Source organism: Drosophila simulans, chromosome 2R (genome assembly GCF_016746395.2).
Source record: "Drosophila simulans strain w501 chromosome 2R, Prin_Dsim_3.1, whole genome shotgun sequence".
NCBI classification, from domain to species: Eukaryota; Metazoa; Arthropoda; class Insecta; order Diptera; family Drosophilidae; genus Drosophila; species Drosophila simulans.
In genome coordinates, this window is record NC_052521.2 from 12,571,378 (window position 1) to 12,586,195 (window position 14,818).

Genomic DNA, 14,818 nt, shown 5'->3' on the forward strand with positions numbered 1-14,818 from the left:
TTATTTTACGCCTTTTACTTAAAATCAACATACGCAACATATTCATATTAAACGCATCCGGGATCCTACGATGTTCGTTGCTTAATTATAATTATAAATATTATGTTAAGAAACCATTCTTCGGTTTAAAAGTAATTTTCCGAAAATTATTATTATAACAGTTATTATAGTTATTATTATAATAATATTATGTAATCATGATTATATTATATAATAATAAGTAGAGTCCTATGATTATCAGATACCCGTTTTACAGATGAAGAGGGTGAGCAGATGACGAGTTGAGCGCCATCTAGCGGCAGCCACATTTATTGCCTTAGTTAATATTATTTGGTGTTTCGTTGACAGAATATCGCCGCTTATCGTCAATATGATTTTGTAAATATACTCTATTGCATGTAGAATTAAACGTTTCCGGCCATATAAAGTATATATGTATATTATTAGTCAGGATCAATAGTCGAGTCGATATTTTCTGTGTGCGGGATCCAAGTATGTAGTATTTCCAGGGTTTTGCGTCTACTCAAGGTGCGTGTTTGCTTTTTCCTTCTGATGCGAAATATCACCAGGATCCATGGTCTCCTTATTATTTGGTTCACGAAAACAGCAGGTATAAGTTGCAAAAAAACAGTATTTTATTTTTTGTTCACGATTTTAAGACGGTTAAGGTATTGGGGTATTAATAACGCTCATGATGTCTTCCATGGTGTCTGTGGTGCTCGCCAAAGCCGCCTTGTCCGCCCGGTCCACCGAAACCACCTTGACCGTCATATCCTCCCCGTCCGCCACCAAAACCACCTTGTCCAAATCCAGGACCTCCTCCGAATCCTCCTGGTCCGGCACCGTAACCGCCTTGTCCACCAAATCCAGGACTTCCATTGTATCCTCCCTGTCCACCAAATCCTCCTTGACCACCAGGTCCGCCAAATCCACCAGGTCCGCCAAATCCACCAGCTCCGTTATATTGAGGTCTAGCCAAAACAGTGGCCACCAGGGCAAGTACAACAATCTATAGGATAGACGAATGTAAGATCCTGCTACTTTCTTTTACATAACCAATCTAGCTTACCAGTAGTTTCATTTTGCTTTAAATTATTAAACTGAATTTCGCTCTGAAAGTGGCCTCTTTATATACCCGATCTGTAAGCGTGGACTTAACTATGCCTCGACTTTCAGATACCTATTAAGCGTACTACACTTATGAGTTGACAAACGTATGGTAACAAATGTAAACATACAATGCAACAATTGTTTCGATTAGTTTTATTTAATTTATATAGCAGGGGCTATACACTTTTTAAGCCTTTTTTTCAAAATTAACAAGCAAATATGCCAATCTAAAGCTATAAATTTATACTCTCATCAAAATACGATTACCCTGTAAAAAATTCAAAATGTTGATAACAGAAACAGGAGGTCATTGTTTAGATGAAAACAAAACAAACGAATTGTTAATCACAGACAGCGGAACCACCAATTAGGCAGAAAGTATTGTTTTTTTTTCATTATGTTGTCTATTTGATTTCCATTTTGGGCACGTGTGCGAACTTTTTATGTAAAAGGCCCTATTAAAAAAATAATATAATAATGTAATGTGTGGAAATTAAATTTAAAAGGCAGATTAACGGTTTAAAACCAGACTATGAGAATAATCATATAGAAATTTTAATTTTATTATTTACTTTAATATGTATAATTCGGTCTTATGTCTATTTGGGTTCTTATCCAGAGTACCCAGGTCAAATTTCTAAGAAAAATGCATTCAAAATCCATTTACAAAATGTACTGCCATATAGTCCTTTTTCTAAGTATTAGCGTTAAAAAAATGACCGAAAGCAGTGTTTTTCAACTTTAAAACTAGTGATCAGTTCCACTTCCATATTTTGGTCATACAGATTATTAATTAAACACATATACAAAAAATCTTTCAAAAAAGTCTTTGTTTTGTTAATACGTAACAAGCAAAATGTTAATCTCAGACAGAGGAAATATACTCAATATAAAAATATAGACACAGATAGATTTGGAAAAAAAGTAAGTAGTATAATTTAAGAATTGCTGTTGCTCAAAAAAAGACAAATTTTGAATTTCAAAATTTTTTTTTAATAAGTTACAGAACTTTATGAAGCGAATCGGCTAAAATAGCTGTGTATAAATAAACTATTTTAAGTTTCATTAATCGTCTGGCACTGAGATTTGTTCGGGAAATCTAAGATTGATAATTGTTGCGGAAGTTCAATAGAAAGTAAATGGTGTTTGTATTTTTGGCAGATTGATGTCTATGTGTTTGAGCATAGTGTAAATATACATTGCCATGCGATAGAATACAAAAGACCAATTCCAAACTTAACTTAAACCTTAAAAATAAAGTCAATTTTTCAGTTCGTAAGATTTATTAATTATTTTATTTGTTATACTTAAAGTTGCCGTTTTAGTAGCGTCCATGATGTCCGTGATGCTTGTGATGCTCGTGGTTACAGTTTTCGTGACCAATTCCGCCGGAGAATTCTCCATGTCCAAATCGCGGCTCTTCTGCGGCATATAACTGGCCCGATTGGGGAGCTGGTCTTCCGTAGCCTCCCTGACCGCCGCCGTATCCCAACTTTTCACTCTGAGGAGCGGCATTGCCATATCCTCCCAAACGTCCTTGGCCTGAGAGTCCAACTGCGAATTCATTTGGGGGCACGGATGCGCCATATCCTTTCTGTGCACTGCCGTATCCACCCTGACTCCCGCCGTATCCCGCCTGTCCAGTCACTGGAGCGGGTTGACCATATCCACCCTGCACGCCACCGTATCCTCCTTGCTCGCCACCGTATCCTCCCTGTCCGCCACCGTATCCACCTTTCCCGCTCGGGGAAGCCGATCCGCCGTATCCGCTTGGCGAGCTGCCGTATCCGCTTGGCGAGCTGCCGTATCCACCTTGCACGCTCTGGGAAGCCGATCCGCCGTATCCGTTTGGCGAGCTGCCGTATCCTCCTTGTCCGCTCTGAGGTACGGATCCTGAACCCCACTGGGCGGTTGCTGCTCCGTCGTATCCCGGTCTGGCCAAGGTAATGCCCATCAGGGCGAACAGGACAACCTAAAGGGTAAATAAATTGAGGATTATGTTAACTTCACTGACCATTAGCTTAATCACCATTAATTTCATATTGATATTTTTTTTCGAACTGTAGTCAATGCCAAAGAGTGTCTTCTTTTATACCCAAGCTAGTGGGCATTACGTTTCGACATTGAGTTACCTTTTATGGACTTTCATTGATTTAAATTCCGTTTATATTATGTCCTAGTAAATATCGATTATGGGGTTTCTTGCTTTCGAAAGGAAAGACTTCGTTGATATATTTAAGCAATAACTTTTCCGGATCTCAACTTTCTCATATTCCGGAATCTAAATTGTAAGTACATCTTCTTAAGCACACATTCCCAATCAACTACGTCTACCCTGTGGAAAATCCCAAATTTTGATGGCGCATGAGGTCAATGATTAGTAGAAAAATAAAACAAAATTTTGGACACGGACAGAGAATGCTGCGATTAAGCAAGTGTATTGGCCTTAAGAATAAGTGGTATAATCCAACTTGTAACAAGGGCAAATTTAAAAAATGTTTACAAAGTTTATTGTCGCTAAAAATGTAACTTTATTAGTGGCCTCGATTCAACGTTTTAAGTTTGTGATAAATTTTTGAATACATTTCAATATATTTTGCTTAGAACAATTTATAGATAAGCTAAAAATAAATTATTTGTGAATTTGTAATCTCAAACAGTCTGCTTATATTTATGTTTGGTTTGATAGAACAAAATTAAAACACTTGAGATTACATTTTTGCCGATAAGCGGCACATGTTTACTTTCGTGTATACTTTACTTAATTTTATGAAACTAACGAAGAAGTTTAGATAAACGTTTGCGCTTTAAAGATACAATAGTAACTACCAAATACAATTCCTTGTAATCCCGCTTTACCGGAACGTAAATCAAAGATACAAAGTGTCTGAATGTTGAATAAAAGAGGCAGTCCATGAATTTTGATTGATTAAATAAAGTGCACTGCACTTGATAGGGTTTGCCACCCACCGCCCTCTCCAGTGGGTGGCACTCGCAGAGATTTGTCGGTGTGGGTGGGTGTACGAGTATTCGTGTATGTATCCTGGCGATGCGAAATGTCGCCGTTCAAATGTCAAGAACCAACCCTGTCGTCTCTGCTCGTCCTGCTCGCACGACGTCGTTGCTCTCGCTCCCACCGATGGGCTTCCCGCTTGCACTGCTGTTACAGGATAACGCCACTCTCCCTCTCTCTCTGTCTTTCCATCTCGCTCTCGTTCGCTCCTCCCTCGACGTGGTGGGCGTGGCCATGCTGGCAAAGCGCTTTGACTTTTGCATTTGTTCACTTTTGTCCCGAGCATAAACTTCTGCCAGCCGCAGCTGCTCTCTGTCTTTCTCCCCCGCGAAGAGAGCGAGATTGCAGAAAGGAGCGAGGGAGGGAGCTGCGGGGAGGGGCTGTGGCTTGCCAGGATCCTGACTGTTGTATTCCGACATCTCATTTGTTACAATGTTAATGTCGGCGCATTAAGCATGGCAAAAGCCCCACAACAAAATCGGGGAGCACAACGGAGCCCCATGCCGCCCATTTTGGTCCTGCGAGCAGCATTTATCGATTATTGGATTAGTGGACCCGGGACCACCTTTAGCTCTCCCTCTCTCTTTTCATACACAAAGCCAGAAATAACAGAGCCTTGCTTAAATCCATAAAATTATAATGTATAGAGAGTAAATAAAATTGTGTATGCATAAATAAGACTACGTAGAGAATTGATAGAACATCATTATACATTGCATTAAGTTTGACATTTAAAATATTTTAAGGTTATACTTTTGAAAATTTAAAAACCGATTTCTGCGCTTATATATTCTATCTTCAGCAAAGTTTCACGAACAGTTCACAAAATTGAAAGTCTGTTTCCAAGAGGCTTTTTTGTTCAAACTTAATTTAATACAAATCTTTGTTCTTACTTCAATTTCTTGTACAAATAATAATGCTAATCTAAATATATACTTTATATAATAATCTCAATGAAATCAGGAAGTTTTATTCAAAATTATTGTGCTATTAAAGTTAAATAAAATCTCCCATTAGAAAAATATTAAATAACAAACAAATTATAATATGTATTAGCATTCAGTTTTTAAAACACCTTTGGTTATATATATGTGCACTTAAATATTCTTGATTTAGATCCAAGTACACCCACAGAGGCGCCAGCAGAAACATTTTCTTCTTCAATTCAATTACAGTTTACTGGGTGGCGGCAATTTCTGGGTGGAAGTTGGGGCTTTTAGGGGGCGGTTAGAATACGAGGCCAAGAGTGACGTCGTTGGCAGAGGGTCAAGAAGGGGGCGAAACTGTAAGCGGGTGGATCGAGGGGCAGGACGAGGCAAGCTCGAAAGCGCCGACATCACAAAGGGTATTATAAAACAAAAACAAAATGTCAAAACCCAAGACGATTATACGAGCGCCAGCCGCGCAGCTGCGTCATTCGTTTCATGGTTGTATTGGTGGGGAGCCTCCATTGCTCTGCTCCACTTCCGCTCTCCTGCCCACTTCCGTTTCCGCTCCCCGCCGTCGCTCAGCTTTTTTGAGTCATGATGGCGACCGGGCGTTCTCTGCTCTTTCGAGTGCCTGGTGTGTGTGCTTGTGTGTGTGCGCAGAGAGCGCAGAGCCGGGTGTTTATTGGAGATTGCGATTGCGGCTTGGCTTACCCACACTCGCAGGGCCGCACACCAACACACTAACACTAACAGCGAGGACAAGCTCCTGCCGCAGCATCAAGAAGGAACGAATCAAAGCAAGCCAACAAGCAAATGCGCCACCAGAGTTGCCACTAAAAGTCTCCGTTGGTGGGTGGGTGGTGTGCGGTTATCCTTCGCTCGCTGCTCCTTGCTCGCTGCTCGATGCTCTCTGCTCTTCCTGCTCCTATGTGTGTGTGTGTGCAGTGTGTGCCGTGCTTTTTGTCCTCACACACACACACGCGCGGGCAAGGACTTCTCTGCCCACTCAGCGACCGCGGATTATATCCTGCGATATGGTTTTTTTCCCCTAGTCCGGGGTTGGCCCGTTGGCTGGTTGGCCGACTGCTGGAGTGGACACATCAGTGTTTAGCTCCTGTCACGCTTTTATGATAAATCTGAAATCCGGAATCTGAAATCGTACATCGAGACGTTAACATCATCATCGCGGCACACTCGCAGCGCCGTCGGATCGGATTGGTTCGGTTTCATCAGCGGGAATCACAGGACCCTCCATTTGCCGTCGCTCTCAACGGTTACAAATTAATATGGATCCTAATGCGATGAACCCAAAAAGTGCGAATTAAAAGTGGTGATTCAGAAATTCTTAAAAATAGTGCCAATTGTTAATTAACTTTTTAACGAGGTGTGATCTTTAATCGCAATCCGCTAAAGCTCAACAAAATGAATAAGGAAGAAAATTCCTCTGAAACACGACCATCTTCTCAAGGTAAATTAGTGTGTTAATAAAAACTTGACTATGGTGATGAAATATATTTATTAAGCTGTGAACACAAAGGTGTGGTTTTCTTACTTAATTAATAAAAAATTAATATATGCCCTAACGGTGGCTTAAAACTCCTTTAATAATAAATTTTAAAAAGGACAATATCACGTTTGTTGGGAAATTGTGTGTGAAATATAATTACGTTTCTTACACCCACGATTAATTAGGACGCATAAGATAGGAAAAATAAAAAAGGGATATGATGAAGAAAAAATGGAAAGGATGCGAAAGCAAAGATTGCAGTTACAAAAAACGACTGACATTATAATAGAAATTAAATTTGATCCTTGTCATTATAATTACCCGGCGGGAAAAATTGTTTCAAACGTGAGTCATAGACAACAAGATATTTATTATACTATATTATTAATTAGTGCCGAATTAATAATGTTATATTGACAACTAATCCACATTTACAAAAAAAAACCAACAAATAATTTTATGATATTCATATATATATACAAGTTTAGCTAATTGAATAGAAATCCTTTTTTAGAGCTGTGTAAACAATTTCAAGTTAAAATTAAGAAGTATAATTTTTCATATGGTGAAAAGACTGGCTCAATTGTAAAATTGCTTAAAACATGAAAAGAAACAAGCTGATTCTGATGGCACTGCTAGAAAATCACATTGGCAATTTTAATTACCAATTTGCAGGAACCAGTTGTCTGCGGAGACACTCAAATCAAATCGATGCCCAACTTGCTGATGGCATGCACGAATGGCCAGGCAAATTCAATTTGCGATAATCACCAAATTGAATTAGACTCCGAGTCAGGCCGCCAAAAATGTCAGAAATTCATAACACAGCCATCCCGGCGCCCTTAACACTTTTGTGTGTGCCAAAGTGAATTTCAACGAGCCCATAAAATTAACAAAGACGGTGCTCCGGAAAATGCAAGCATATGACGCTAATCCTTCGGCTTTGGACCGCAGTCCTGCCAGTTGGTCCCGGCTGAATGGCCGCCTGACTTTGTCTTTCCATTCCAATGCCAAGCAGGACCAAAACCCAAGCCCAAGCCAGAACCACGAACCCAAATGGTCGAGCGCACAGCCAAGTGGCGAGTGTTACAAATGTGTCCTCAGCCTCGTCCTTGGAACGTCGAGGGTTAAGTGCATCAAAAAATCAGTAAGGAAACTACAATCAAATTAGGGTGTGATGGCAAAACAATCGTCCCCCGAGGCAAATTTTGCGCACAGATTGCTCGGCACGCTCTGGTCGAGAGCCGTTTGGCTTAATGGCACCCTAATTGAATGTGTAAATATATTTGCGGATTACAGGGCGTCAATGTCGCCACGCAGGGATAAGATCGGCAGGTCCTTCGCATCCGCAATCCGGTACAACTGACAAATTGGGATTTAATTTATATGAACTACATAAGTGATTTTTTATTGCACCATCCATTACCACCGGGAAAACTGGTCCAAAATCTGGCGGGATATTTCAAATGGCTTATGCTGGAATGAGATCAATCATTTAATATGACGATAAAAGGAATAGCTAAAAAACAATCATTACTCGTTAAGTGTAAAAATATTAATAATAATAATAATAATTAATAATATAAGTATTAAATATTAACTAAGCTTTGACACAACTTCGTTGATTTTGGGATCTATAGATACAATTTCGATTCTCTTAGATACCATTCACTAATCTGTTTCAAAATTCCAGAACTCCACAGTCCGCAGCGGCATTGCTACACTCCTCCGCCGGCGCCGATGCACGGACAGGCGCCTCCACCGACATCGGCGGGCGTGGCACCGCCCTCACAGCCACCGCCCCCTCACCCCGCCGCCTCAAACGTGCCCACTGGTCGACTGCTCAGCTGGAACCACAGTGCCGCTGCAGCGGCTGCGGCGGCGGCAGCCCAAGCGGCAGCCAACTCCATGAACCACTCGTCGGCGGCAGAGGGTTCGTCGATGACCCGGATTAAGGGTCAGAACCTGGGCCTCATCTGCGTGGTGTGCGGCGACACCAGCTCGGGAAAGCACTACGGAATCCTGGCCTGCAATGGCTGCTCCGGATTCTTCAAGCGCAGTGTGCGGCGGAAACTCATTTATCGGTGAGTGCACACAGAAAGAAATTTGGGTGTAGCGAATTAGAAATAAAAACTATAAATAATAAAAAAGATTTACTTAACACGTCATATGGAGAGTAAAGTAATTAGGGTCCTCTAAGGGAATATGTGTGTCTATGAATTTTGTAACCACTGTATTGCAATTAAGGAACTCTTTTTGTGCAGCGTTAAAAGTAATTTAAACCATTTATATATTGAGACTCTCCTGAAAACACTCCCAATTTGGGAATATATATGTAGGGTGTCAGTTTTGTTTCAGTGTAGTCCTAACTATGGTCCCAAATCCAGTCATTACCATTTCATTTCCATTAAATGTTGCAACATTTGCCTAAAAGTGGGTGGTGCCGGGATGGGTGTGGGCCGCTGTGCCCGGAGGCCCGTCTGGCGGATTACGGAGCTCCGGCAAATTCATTACAATTATTCAAATCTTTGGGATTTGAGCGTCAACTTTTGAATGCGCATATTTGCCCTCGCGTTGACTTTGTGCCCAGAATGGCATCATGTGCGAATGCCACTTTACTTTCGCTCCCCTCTCTCTGGATTGCAGCTTAAAATGTAATTGAATTTAAAGTGAATTCGTTTAAAACTTTTTCTTTTGACGTGGGAATTTTCCAAAATCTGACAAAAAAAAGAGCAGAGAAGCAAAAGCAAAAGCGCGAATCAAAGTTTGTCGAGCGTTTTCAATTATCATTAAATCAGAGAGAAAAATCCCATAATCCAAAACGACGGAATCAATGCCAGCAAAAACATAAAGTTATGATACAGTAATGCATGTTTTGCTCTGCGGCTTTCCAGCGGGCGCGGTAAATCACAAATGTCGAAATCTCTATATCCGTGTCCTGGTCCCATGAGATTGATATGGAGGGCTTAAGCGCAAAACACTTGGCCAAATGTGGCCCAGCACCCGCATCCATCCGCCCTCCCGACATCTTCGTCCATCGACTAAGCCGAATCGCAACAAAGTCAAAAAATGGGGCGGTTCTGTGCGGCTCTACGGGATGAAATAGAGCAACATCCTCCCCCTGCACGGCAATGAGTGAACGAGGGATACACTCCAGACATGGAAAAGGGATAACAGGTCTAGTGTATATTTTCACCGACGTGACTTGTTTCCCGATGGACGACAGAGTCAATCTGGCCCTTGGTCCTTTTTATATCCTTGTCTCCGGTGGCCCCATTAAGCCGTTTTCAATTATAATCAATTGCTTCCAATCGGAACTTTCGAATGTGGCCAAAGGAATTTTCCAAGGACAGACTAGAAATATATTCGATTTTTTATGACTATAGGAATAGGCTACGGAATTTATGGATTTTATTCATTTGTTGTTCAAAGGCTAAAAAAATAACTTTAATATCTTTTTTTACTTCAAGTATGTATTTTATGTAACAATGCCAATTTAATTTAACTTAAAAGTATATAATTTGTAGAGCATATAAAAGCCAAAATGTGTCCTTTATTTTCCAGTTTTAGTATACACAAATGCGTTCATGGTCTATTCCCGGATGTTTGATGGTTGGGGCAATGGCAATATTATGTGATTATTTTTATAGAGACACAAAACTTGGAATGCCAAAGAAATGAGCTGCCCATTCACACATATCCAATCTACTTGATTTGTTTACGAAAATTTAACATTTGCATACACAAAATACCTCAATTACATATACACACGTAGACAAGGGCTGTATCTCAAGGATACATTTCGCTAAGTGATTTCCTGCCGAGGCGCCACGAAGGACATAAAATGGAAACGAAATGGACGGCTAGAGATTTCTAGGAGCGTTGGCCATCTTTGAATTTTGGCGCAGGCTTAGTGTGCAAAAGGGCAGGCGATGACTGGGCTAAAAATGGTTCCATGGATTTCGATGGATTTCGAGTGGGAGGGATGGCACTCAGCCCTGATTTGATTAAAGTTCCACCAGGGCAGAACAAAGGACGAGAGGTCGATGAAACGGAAGAGAGGAACAGGTCCTGTATCTAGCAGATACAGAAGTGCTTTTGTGGCTGGATTTCCGCTCGGTTGGCCTGAGTCTGAGGTTTTGTGGCTTTGTGTTCGCCATCGAAATCGACAAATGTTGCAATTTTTGACACTAGAAATCTCGTTAGCTGCACATCAGGATAACCTGATTATGTCCCGGCACTATTTTAATCGATTCTGCTTACCATTTCAGCTGCCAGGCGGGAACGGGACGCTGTGTAGTGGATAAAGCCCATCGGAATCAATGCCAGGCCTGCAGGCTCAAGAAGTGCCTTCAAATGGGAATGAACAAGGACGGTGCGTATTACCAACTGCATTATCATATCACATCACAACCCAGCTCGCTCTAATGAACTGAAGCACGTTTAATTGGTCTTTAACAGGACCTCAAAAGCCCCGGGAACACGTGACCCCGATCAGTGCGCCCTTTAACCCTTTCCCACGTCGGTGAACCATGGCAGGAGCATCCTCATTTTAGGGTGGCTCACTTTGGGTTGCGGGTGCTCCTTATTTACATATTGCTCACCCAATTGATTTGCTACCTGCTGCTCGTGTTGTCTTTGACAGATTTTATGCAGCTTTGCCGCTGCCACTCCACTGAACCCCAATTGTTCATTTAGACTGAAAGTTTTCTTCATTGTTTCGATGTCTGGAAAGCAAATAGACAATCGGCAGTCGTCAGTCAGATTCAGGCTTATAAAATCAATATAAGCCAATTGTACTTACCTGGTTGTACTTAACGAGTCACTGGGTATTTATAAGGAAGTCGTTCTTTTCATACCATTCTAATATATCCGTTCTACTACTGCCACTATGCTGTTAATATCATTATATGTGATTATATCTACTTAATCGAACATGGCATCATAAAGATAAACTTAATTCGCGAGAAATTTTCACACCTTTCACTTTGCATTCTAGTCTCGTGAGTTTGCCATTTGATAAATATAGTCTGCCTCCCTTGGGGCGGTTCACACACTTTCCCGACTCTATTGTGGATCCTTTAATTTGGCCGTAAATTATGCGAGCCGTATGGAAAATAGCCACAGTTTGCGGATACGCCATTAGCGGCGAAGTAGCTTTTGTGGCCCGGCCTCATTGTGCGGTGAAATTGCATAAACAAATGGCGAAACAATTTGTGGGCGTGAGCGGCACGTGACCACAAAACCAATTTGCCATCAATGGATGGATGGCCTTGTTCCCCAGCCGGAGATTCCATACCATTCCGTATGCTGATGAGGAAAGACCAGGCACACGCGGCCGCTTTTCGTCCTGCCATCCTGGGATACCTGTGCTTAAACGAGTGCTCGAAGCGATTTTGTCAGTGTGACATTTCCTCATTACGGACACCTCCCAGTCCATTCCCACTTCCAGTCCCACTCCCAACCCAGTTCTAAACAACTAGATGCCGAGTGCTCATGCTAGTTGCATTTGTTTTCCAATTACAGCCGTGCAAAATGAGCGACAGCCCCGCAACACGGCCACTATACGGCCGGAGACTCTGCGGGAGATGGAGCACGGACGGGCGCTGCGAGAGGCCGCCGTGGCCGTCGGGGTTTTCGGGTAAGTCTATCTCTACCGCTGCACTCGAAAAAATTATGAAAAACATAAACTGGAATATTTTGAAGCCAAGGCTGAAGCCTGAATCTTGAATCTGAAGCTTGAATACTTATGCTGTGTTTTTTCTAACACCAACCTTTTTGTCCAACGAAAGAAAGAATAGTAGACCATTTTAGGATTTTATTAGTATCTATTTAAAGCTAGTTGCGTGCTTTTTCCGAGTGCAGTTGTTGTGCTTGGCCTGTCATTTGCATAAGTCCATCTAACCGCCCGAAATCTGCGGGCAACTCCAATTTGCAGACCACCCGTGCTACTGTCTCCGCCCTGCTACAGCTCCGGACTCCTGCCGCCGCCCTGTGAGTAGTTGCTGCCCCCCGGCTGATAGTTGGGAACGTATGTTACTTATGGCCCACCTTGATTTCTGTTTGATCCCTGAGCAGCGCTTGGCAGTTTGCCGACGGGACGACTGCTGCACCACAACCACCTCACCTCCTCAATGCAATTGGCTGCGAACCACATGGGCGCCGGCAGCTTTCCCATGTTCAACGCCGCCGGCGTGCACCACTCGCCCAAGGAGAAGGCCTACGGCATGGAGATGGCCACCAGTGGCAATGTCTCCCACTCGACCAACTCGAGCAGCAACCACTCCATCGACCCGAGCTCACCGGCGCCGGAAAACGCCAAGGAGAAAAACAACGCCGGCGGCAGTGTCTCCTCCGTCAGCTCCTCCAGTCCCACCATGGAAAATGACAATGATGGTGGGTATATTAATAATTATAAACATATAGAAAGTTTAAAATATGAGTTTGGGAATTAATATTTAAGCAAAAAAAATAACATTATATGAGTATTTATACTTTATAAAACAGAGCCAATATCTTATATATATGTTTAAAAAAAGAGTCTCGTTTACCGTAGTTATCATACTTAAACATCATATTTATCCAATTTTTTTTACAGACGACTCCATAGATGTAACCAATGACAACGAGGAGCCTCATGCAGTCAGCAGATCGGATTCCAGTTTCATCATGCCGCAATTCATGTCACCCAATCTGTACACCCATCAACATGAAACAGTTTACGAGACAAGTGCCCGGCTGCTATTCATGGCCGTCAAGTGGGCCAAGAACCTGCCCAGCTTTGCGAGGCTTTCCTTTCGGGATCAGGTTTGTTAGTGGAATACCAATTTTATTCAAAACATAACGAAATATCCCCTGTTCCTGGCAGGTAATTTTGCTGGAGGAGTCCTGGTCGGAGCTGTTCCTGCTTAACGCCATTCAGTGGTGCATTCCCCTGGATCCCACCGGCTGCGCCCTCTTCTCGGTGGCGGAGCACTGCAATAATTTGGAGAACAACGCCAATGGCGACACTTGCATAACAAAGGAGGAGGTAAGTCTGCACAGGGCTCCCTCTAATATATTGATATTTATTACTTTAAATTGCTGCTAGTTGGCGGCGGATGTGCGAACGCTCCACGAGATCTTCTGCAAATACAAGGCGGTGCTGGTGGACCCCGCTGAATTTGCGTGCCTCAAGGCGATAGTTCTCTTCCGGCCGGAAACGCGCGGACTTAAAGATCCGGCGCAGATAGAGAATCTTCAGGATCAGGCGCACGTAAGTATGGTGCAGTTTTCAAAAACGATGAAAGCTTCATTGTGATTTTACTTTACCAACAGGTGATGCTGTCGCAGCACACAAAGACGCAGTTCACCGCCCAGATAGCCAGATTCGGACGACTCCTTCTCATGCTGCCGCTGCTGCGCATGATCAGCTCCCACAAGATTGAGTCCATCTATTTTCAGCGCACCATTGGGAATACGCCCATGGAAAAGGTGCTCTGCGACATGTATAAGAACTAGTTAACTCGAGCTTTAAGTTATAACAAATTTAAATAAATATGTTTTTGTGTCTTGAATGTTAAGTTGCGTGACTTTTGATTCTTCCTGTTTTCTACCACGAACACTAGTATATGTAACTATTACTGGCAATAATGCTTGTGGAATACAAGAATGCTATAAAAAATAAGTTAAAATAGCTTTCCCACCACAACGAAAACAAAGCGATCAACAAGCCTAACAAAAGAAAATTTGATCGAAAATGATGTGTACGTTCTTATCTGTACAAAGAAAAAGACGTCATAAATTAGTGTTTGAATTTGAATTTTTGATCGGTTGGCGCCCAATTTTTGAATTTTAGTGTTTAATAACATACACAGTGCTGTGTTGCAAAATGTCTATTTATAAACAACCGAGCTGCTTTCGCTACCGTCCCATAGAGGTCGCTGTGATTATCACTGCTGCGCCTTTTAAAATCTCAAAACCAGATGTCGCACCAAACTGAAGTTCATTTCTTTCGATCTGGCAACACGTTTAGAGTTCCAATTTCTGCCGCTAGGCTGTGAAAAAAAGAAGTGTGTAGAAATGAGGTAGAATGTAAGGTGTAAAATTGTGTGATGCATTGGTCACACTGGCGACTTTTCAAAATTGGCGCCAATAATAATCTTTTGTTTAACTAACAAAAGACCACTGAAAATGATTGAGTCCATCTATTTTCAGCGCACCATTGGGAATACGCCCATGGAAAAGGTGCTCTGCGACATGTATAAGAACTAGTTAACT

General features: G+C 42.1%; 3 protein-coding genes across 3 annotated transcripts; 1 reads left to right on the forward strand and 2 right to left on the reverse strand.

Annotated features, from left to right (window-relative positions):
* Positions 1 to 613: 613 nt before the first annotated feature.
* LOC6734605 (WW domain-containing protein C660.06) lies at positions 614 to 1,169 on the reverse strand. The gene is made up of 2 exons (XM_016181921.2): positions 1,070 to 1,169; positions 614 to 1,009 (listed from the first exon to the last, which is right to left on the reverse strand). The coding sequence occupies exons 1-2, from the start codon at positions 1,079 to 1,081 to the stop codon at positions 680 to 682; spliced, it is 342 nt and encodes a 113-aa protein (XP_016027759.1). The 5' UTR covers positions 1,082 to 1,169; the 3' UTR covers positions 614 to 679.
* A 1,232-nt stretch (positions 1,170 to 2,401) lies between these two features.
* LOC6734606 (ctenidin-1) lies at positions 2,402 to 3,216 on the reverse strand. Its single transcript, XM_002081578.4, has 2 exons — positions 3,140 to 3,216; positions 2,402 to 3,082 (listed from the first exon to the last, which is right to left on the reverse strand). The coding sequence occupies exons 1-2, from the start codon at positions 3,149 to 3,151 to the stop codon at positions 2,432 to 2,434; spliced, it is 663 nt and encodes a 220-aa protein (XP_002081614.1). The 5' UTR covers positions 3,152 to 3,216; the 3' UTR covers positions 2,402 to 2,431.
* A 2,873-nt stretch (positions 3,217 to 6,089) lies between these two features.
* On the forward strand, positions 6,090 to 14,121 carry LOC6734607 (photoreceptor-specific nuclear receptor). The gene is made up of 10 exons (XM_039291960.2): positions 6,090 to 6,520; positions 8,253 to 8,643; positions 10,831 to 10,934; positions 12,086 to 12,200; positions 12,498 to 12,553; positions 12,638 to 12,955; positions 13,158 to 13,366; positions 13,428 to 13,589; positions 13,650 to 13,814; positions 13,877 to 14,121. Exons 1-10 carry the CDS (start codon positions 6,475 to 6,477, stop codon positions 14,057 to 14,059), a joined length of 1,749 nt encoding a protein of 582 aa, XP_039147894.1. The 5' UTR covers positions 6,090 to 6,474; the 3' UTR covers positions 14,060 to 14,121.
* The last annotated feature ends 697 nt before the right edge of the window (positions 14,122 to 14,818 follow it).

Excerpts from the sequence above, each read along its gene's own strand:
- LOC6734607 (XM_039291960.2), top strand. The coding sequence starts at position 6,475 with ATGAATAAGGAAGAAAATTCCTCTGAAACACGACCATCTTCTCAAG. Across the intron at positions 10,935-12,085 it reads AATGGGAATGAACAAGGACG|CCGTGCAAAATGAGCGACAG; the intron begins GTGCGTATTACC and ends TTCCAATTACAG. Across the intron at positions 12,956-13,157 it reads CATGGAAAATGACAATGATG|ACGACTCCATAGATGTAACC; the intron begins GTGGGTATATTA and ends TTTTTTTTACAG.